General features: G+C 37.3%; 1 protein-coding gene across 1 annotated transcript; it reads left to right on the forward strand.

The window, feature by feature from the left end:
* Positions 1 to 553: 553 nt before the first annotated feature.
* Positions 554 to 7,911, forward strand: LOC311193658 (protein SPO16 homolog; the record flags this gene model as incomplete). Its single annotated transcript, XM_084266567.1, has 5 exons — positions 554 to 622; positions 2,541 to 2,634; positions 3,568 to 3,736; positions 6,448 to 6,526; positions 7,792 to 7,911. 5 exons carry the CDS (start codon positions 554 to 556, stop codon positions 7,909 to 7,911), a joined length of 531 nt encoding a protein of 176 aa, XP_084122693.1.
* Between the last annotated feature and the right edge of the window lie 231 nt (positions 7,912 to 8,142).

Genomic DNA, 8,142 nt, shown 5'->3' on the forward strand with positions numbered 1-8,142 from the left:
CTTCAGCATCCCCAGGTGTACTCCATGAACCTTAATGAAACAGAAACACCTGCCAAGCTGGATATCCGGGAATATTTTCAGCAGAGTGAAATGCAAATCTATATGGAAAGTGATAGTACTGAGGCCCATGGCATGGGGGCTGTTTCATGATGGGCAGGAGGCCTGGGACAGTCTTCCCAAGTGCCTTTTGAAAATAGGGCAAATGTGCCTCAGTCATTTTAAATGTTTTTAGGAATGTTTTTCTGAAGCCATTTACTCATTTTGCTGCTCTCTTTGTTAAGACTTACAGAGGAAGCCCTCTCATGCAAATTTTCTTAAAGACATTCCAGTATCTAACTGGTATCTTAAATTAGTTCAGTGGTAGTGGGCACCTGTATACATTTTGGAGAATTGGGTAGTGCTCTGGTTTTTAATCAGATCTTTAATAGATCCATGTGCCTTAAACATTGCACATCTTTAACTGGCAGGCACTAGCTGTTACCTTTCTTTTTCAAAGCTTTTCAGAGAGCAGAAGCTGAACTTTCACTGCAGTGCCATTAAAATCTTGAAAAAAATGACAGAAAGTGGTGGGACAGAACAGTCAAGATGGATAACAACAGTTATTCTGAGTACAGCTCTGCAGGTACAATACTGCTTGTCAAGAACAGCATCTGACTTGCTAAGAAAACACTGAAAGCATTTACTGTATTCTTTATGTAAAAATATTTTATGTAATGTCAATGAATTTTTTTTTTTGAGGATAAAAGTGACATAAGTCTGAAGTTGTTTCAACTGTAGTACTGGTTCTTTTTTGTATGTGTGTTTTTTCTCCTAGCTACTCCTGTACCCTTTTAATATTCTTGCTACCTGCTATTCTGAGTTATATTGCTTTAGGATTGTTCTCCTGACTCATCATTTTTGTACTGCACTGATGCTGCTTTCAATTAACACTATGAATAATACCATCAGAAAGGATTTTAATATTCAGAATTTCTCCCTAAACTTTTAATTTTCTACTACATGGTATCAACACTGGAATAGTTTATTACTCAGTGTGCAGTTTGATTTAAAATACTGAGTCTTACAGATATTGAAGTATATTTATATTCATTAATATCAGAAGCGTGGACTGTGTTCCTCAGTAAAGTGAAAGGGTATGTCAAGGAGCTGGTAATTAGTTCCTGCAGCTGAGACCAATTTCATGCCAGCTGGAGAGAATTTAGAGGCATGAGGGCGTTGAATTACAAGCAAGGATATCTTATGCTAGCTTGGTTGGCAAGGTTATCAGCCTATCTCTGCTGTATAAATGGGTTGAGGTAGTTTCTGAATTGTTGCAGTTTAAAGCCTGTTCTTTTTTACCTGCTTGTCTTTGAATGATGTCCTGTAAACTGTTTTAGTTTGGGAATAGCTTTAAGAATAACTTGATCCACTATATGGTGAGAGGTATCAGAGAGCAGTGATCCATCAGATACCAACATAACTTCTATTAATAAAGAGCTCCAGCTCCGCTCCAAACTGCTCTTGAAAGGGCTTTGCTCCCAGCAAGCAAAGATTGGGAAATAGCTAAATACGAAGCTAAGATGCCTTTTTCTTGTACAAAAGCATTGCTCTGTATCAGCTTTATTTATGAGCTTTCTCTTTTCTATGCATAGCTATCACTTTCTTATAGCTGTTATTTATATTTGTGCATTAAATAATTCACTGTCAGCAGTGGCTTTGAAGCAGTTTTTTCCAAAATTGTAGTTACACCTCATAAGCAGCTGTCATTGATTGTTCCCTTTTCAGACCAGTTGAAAGCATAACATTTCTGGTTCCTGTCTCCTTCAGGGTTCACTTGCTATCTTGACTTTATTCTGTACTCTTCCACTAAATCACACCATTTACCTGCATAGGCAGGTTGCCTGTGTTTTAAATGTTTAGGTTAATAAACATGTTGATAGCTAAAAATGATTCAGGGATTTTAATTTTTAAAATGTGTTTAAGCAACTTCAGTAGAACATACTGCAGAAATGCTTTTTGTGGGCTGAAACCTGCTCTGTTCTGTAGATGATTATGTTGCATAGTGCCACGATCTAGTTTTCCAAGTGGATTGCATTCTGCCAAAAAGCTTTAAGGAATGTCATGCCCCATACAGATTTTCTGAACTATCTTCCAAATGAAATGCTGACATCTGTGAAAATAATGCAGTCTAATTAACTGGAGTCATAGAAACGCACTACTGTGTGTTCCTCACTTGTGCAAATCCTCTTTTAGCACATCTTACAAAAATAGACTGTAAAATGTTTGAGCTTCTTTATGTATTATGCAAAAGTTTCCTGTGGCAAACTGAATGTATGCATACAAGATTTTTGTTCAATGTTTGGTAATTTCCAATGCAACTATTTAAAAAATTCACTAACTGAAAAAGTTTAATTAACATTTTACTACTTTTTTATTGCAAATGGGATAAAAAATATTGTTGCTAAAGTTGTATCGATGATGGTTCATACGGTGCTTCAAGAATATATCTAACCTCTTGGCTGAAAACCTATTTTTAAAATAACCTTTTAAAATTTATTTAGAATCATGAAATTTCTGCAGTTCTACAGAGGCAACAACACCGAGTTCGATATTCAGAATCAGTGGAAACTGGATCCGTGATTTTCTCTCTTTCTGGTACAGTACCTTTATGTTGTTAAACTGATAAGCTCCAAGGAGGTGCCTGTTGTATCAGGCCCTGCTGTAGGCTGCGCTACTCACTACAAGCTGCTTTGTTGGAGGGTTGTGCAGCAGTGGAAGGAGCTGTGCTGTGGTTGCACAGCAGTCAGAGGATGGAGCAGAGAACTCTTTCATCGGTGCATCATTAACATGCAGGACAGCCATTAAGATTTTCGGTAATCATGGCTGTGAACACAAGAGTAAACCAAGCTCCTTGGCTTTTATCTTCCAAGTTGAGTTAGCAGGCTACCTGGTAGTAGCAGACGAGGTTGGGAAGGGATTCTCTGAGGAGGTTTCATGAGGAAATCACTGAAACTGCAAAGAAGATGCTTCAGACAGGTAGGAGAGATCCGTAAGCTGAAACCTTCCTGAACTATAGGGATTAACAAGGCACATACTGGCCTAGTCTTCTGTATCCTCATTTGTTAGGCCTCCTAAGCTTTGGCCTTCTGAACTTTCCTTTCCAGAACAACTTAGATGAAGGTGTTATAATTTCATTTTTCATGGTAGACAGGTTAGCTTACTTTTAAGATGTTACAGGAATGTTTATCTCATTTAGAAATGGGACTTGCTGAGCTCCTTGCATTTGCCCTAAACTCATTCCAGTTGCTTGTTCCTGAAGCATATGCTTTCAAAAGCATTTGGATGTCTGTGCTTTTGAGTAAATTAAGTCAGGGTTTTTTGATGGTCAGCTGTAACCGCTGTTAGTTCTAGTTTTATCTTCAAAATACTAGTCATCAATGGCCAAATCTCATGATTGCATTTCACTCCCAAGATGTGTAAATTCACTTACGTGTTTTGCTCCGTTGCCTTTTAAACTGTTTGGATTCTGCTTCCTGGTTTGTGGTAAGAACTTAATCATGGTACTGCCATGGTGTATTTCTTCAACAGGTGTTGCATTTATACTGGTAGACACTCAAGATACACGAATGACAGGGGAAGAACAGCTTTTCAAAAGAATTCAGAAGTTCATGAACATTCATCGGAACAGTTTTCTGGTTTTGTCAGCTGCTCTTCATGGGCCAGAGGAATGGAACCTCATGTTCAGGATTCAAAGAAGGTATGATTTCAATATCAATCCAGATTTTTTGTGCTAGGAGGAAACGAAGTAGCAATCCTAGATTCGGGAATGTTGTTTTAGGAATCATTTTCAAGAATATCAATTTTGCTAACTGAAACATCATGCAAAGCATATGTTTATTACTAGCTAATGAAAATAATACTAAGTGAATCAATCGGACATAGCATAGGTAATAAAAGGGGATGTTCCTCAAAAACCCAGCAGATAACATCTTTCGCTCACTTCAGGGCTAGCTAATATTCTTTTTAAAGTTTTCTCTTGATCTGGAAAATTAGGCAGTTTTCTTAGCTCTGTCAGCATCATTTCATGATCAAAACAGAACAGGTGAGTTTCCTTCATGAGAAAAGACTTTTGTATGAAGTACAGATTCTTTACCTGCCCCTCAAATCTGTTTACTTGGAACAGTGTTTATTATAACTGGAAGTATAAAACTGCACAGTTGAACTGATTTGGTTAAAACTTTAAATGTGATTTCTAATGAAGGCTGAAAACTTGAATGTTTCAGTACATACCTGCTGACAGCAGTTACCAGACTGTGCTCCATCTTATAGCCAAAAATTTTCTGGTAGGTGCAGTAGTCCTAAAGGCACTTAATTTTCACTCTTGACATCAAAGAAGTTGCTGTTGTAGGAGAGTCTTTGATCTTTACCTCCGTGTAACTAGCACCAGTTTCATTAAATCCTGGGCACGCTGCCAGATGCTGATGAGGAGCAGTGTGTATGGGATGAAATGTAGGAAATCTATTACCCATTTGTGCAAATTCCATAAATTTTCATGAGAGGTCTTGAAAGCTCTGCCCCCATTCAGGAAGAGCACGTTATTCAGCTGATGGCAATGCTAATTCTCAATCTACTTTGTGCTTATGTAGAATGGATCTTGTGCACATGCTGATCACTACAAAGGCATTGAAACTGTATTCCATCTGGCAAGGCAGTAATTTTATTAAAATAAAAATCATAGTTTTGTCACTGCAGGTCATACCAAACCGATGTTGACAAGGCACAATTATATTGCAAATGCACGTGCTTTGTTCCTACCTGGCAGCTTGGAATCCTGCTATTGTGTGTCAGTCACTGTCTGGGCTTTTGGTGGGGTTGAAACTTGTCATATTCTCTCAAACTACAAGTCACCTGTTAGAAAGAAACTAAAGTTCCCTGATATTTTCCTGTTTTCCTCTATTAGTGTATCTTTCTGCTTATCTATGCTTTTGCTGCAATTGGAGATAATTTTTTTATTCTTATTAACAAGAACATTACAGGATTGTTGTTCAATTGCATGAACGCTTTATGTAGGGCTGTAATATGTCATGGAGGAAGGAGGAGAAAAAGCAATCTATCACAGTTCAAATGAGCATTCCACTAATACCCTCAGTAAATGCATATGTTAATTTTTAAACACCTTGGAGCAAAGACCAGTCAGCTGTTCTAGTGGCCAGCATTCTGCCCATTGATCGAATTTATAAGATACAAACCAAGTTCAGACTTTATGTAATTGGAAGCAAAACTATCCATAAGGTATTTGTGGATCTATGTTAAGTACAGCTAATTGTTTCTTTGTTGCACTTCAGTCATTCACTTTGCTTAGCCCATTGCTAGTATGAGCAAAATTCCATCTATTCATTTCCCTAATCCCTACATATAAATCAGACCACAGTTTCTGCATTAGATTTTAGCACAAGTCAACAGTGACCAGAGTGCCTACTCTTAGGGAGAGGCACTGCCTATAATGCTTATTTTTTACTAGAACAACAGGCAGCCAAGTTCAGATCAGCATGGGTCTTAATGTAAAGAGTCCAAGTCATCAAACAGCTTGAGGGGAAGAACAGGTGGTAGTCACAAGGGGAGGTCACAGGGGAGTTTACGATCGAGCAGCTGGGCACTTTGTTGGGATTGAATTTTTGATTATTTTAAATTCCTCATCCTTTGTTAAGTCCCTATTATGTGTTAGCACTCCAATAGGAAAGGGCAGCGATGTTAACTTGGTTAATACTGTTACAACAGGGGTAAGGTACAAGTCTTAGGAAGAGGCTCTGTGTTTGCCTGGCTTGGATCTCTTGCTCTTCCCTGACTGCACTGAATGATAACTGATGCTAGTATTTTACTACTTCATATTCCATTGGTGAGAACAAATGCAGATGAATAACGTTATTTATAGAAAGCGAATGAATTTTAGGTTATTTGAACAAAAGAGTCTGCATGAAATTCTTAGCACAGTTAGCCCATTACCTTAATTGTATCTGACATACCAATTGGCTATATTTAACTGGTACACTACAAAGATTTAGCTCACATTCTGCAGTACTTTTAGCACACCATTTTTGGATACTCTCCTGTGTTCTTCCAAAGCCATTAAAAAACCCAAACATTTTCTTTAATGGCACTGAGAATCGACAGTCTTCAATATAGCAGAAGAGGGTTCTTTCTGAATGTACACATGCTTGAGAAGCATTGTCAAGGAGCCTTAGAAAAAGAAATTACCTCTTTCAAATCCCACCTGAACAAGTGGCACAGAAGTGGGACAGATGGCTACACAAACAGCATGAACTCTCCAGTTGCCTTTGAAGATTAAAGCATGTACTTGTGAAGCCACAGTAAGGAGGTCTTTACCTCATGGAGGGATACTTTTTTGAGTTTTACGGCATAAGTTACATGTGCATTCTAAAAGTAACCTTGATTTATTTTGATCTGCAGATTCCTGGGCAGTAATTTACGTATAATACCAGTTCACAATACTGCTGAAATGGTGAAGTTAATGCTAACTATAGCTAAGGTAAGTCCAGTTGCACATACCTGAAAACATTAGTTTTTCAGAAGTATTTTAGCCAGGAAAGGCCAAGAACTATAAAATATGTATCTTTCCTTAATGGAACTTTTTGCACACATTTACCCCAATCCACGTAATACAGTGAGACAGGACTGTTATTCTGATGCTTTAGCTGTGACTTTACTGTTAAAGGTAACTTTAAGAGCTCTTAATAGCATCTATGAGGAAAAATATTTAAGAACTAAGTCAGTTCTTACTGACCACTTGAAGTTAGGATGTCTTTATTTACTAGTGCAGAACCGGCATGAGATCAAAACATGTAACGACTTCAACTTAAAGTGGAAATGCCAATCTGAAAACTAGTTACTTGTGCACATAATAGTATACTATTTCTACAGCTTAATATAATAATTTACCTGTGTATTTGCAACATACCCTGTTAAGTATCAACACATTTATTCATAAAATAAATTTACTGAACTTCTTTAAAAAATGTTTTTCCATGAGAATTCTAACTCTGACACAAACTATAGAAGTGGTATCCCATGTACCAAAAACAAAGAGTGGGCTTCTCAAAAATAATAGACATAAACCTATTCAGAGTATTGATCATTTTTAAAGTGCATAAGCTACATCTCACTTATATGGCAAAAGTTATTACAGTGCTCAACATCGTACTTTAAACTTTTTATGGAACCTGTGTCTGGCCCAGTCTCTTAATACACCATTAACCTAAAAGCTTTTAAGATTACTGCTGATCCTGTTAAGTTTAAGTTTGGTGGCAATATTCTGAAGAAGTAGAGAAGCAAATTCAACAGGAGAGCCCTGTAAGACGTGATGATAGTATATACCACAATTCTGTTAGTTGCCATTACATTACTTCCCACTGATGTAGTGCAAAGCCAGTTTAATGAGCTTATCTTTTGCCAGAGAAATCCTTAAATGGCATGGGGCCAAATAAAAAATTACCTTTTTGTCCCAGGTTAACTGACATGGCCAAGGGAGCATCCAACCATCCCACCGTCCACCTAATCCCAAATGACCATACCTGACTCCTGCGGAAATACTACCCAGATAATCAGATGCAATGCTGGTTATTTTAGGACTGGTCTCACACCTAAAATCGCTCCTGAATAGCTACTTCAGAAAACATGGTTCCAGTTTCACTGCTGAATAATTTTTCAAACAGTACAACTGTAAAAGAAGATGATGAGTATTTTATTACCTAAGAGTTACTGTGTCCTACTCATAATATTTTTCTTTTCTCTAAGGTAACTTCCAAGCCACAAGCAGATGATATTCGTTACCAAATGGCAATGACAAAAGCACAAATAACAGAAAACAGTCCAGTTTGGAAGATGCTTCAGGAGTACCAGTCACATTGTAATTAATTATAGTATTTGGGGGTTTATTCATGAATAGAGTGGCTACATTTTAAACAAAGAATAGAATGTTCTTAAAAATACAGATATATTTCAAAAGACTGTATGTACAACTTGTGGAATTGGAGTGAAAACTTAAATAACTATACACTGAAAACCAGCACACATTATACCAAATGTGCATTCTGAGACGACAAAAAAAAAGTGGTTTCATTGCACTATAGAAAACCATTCTTATTT

This window comes from Gallinula chloropus, assembly GCF_964237585.1.
Source record: "Gallinula chloropus genome assembly, chromosome: 6".
NCBI lineage: Eukaryota > Metazoa > Chordata > Aves > Gruiformes > Rallidae > Gallinula > Gallinula chloropus.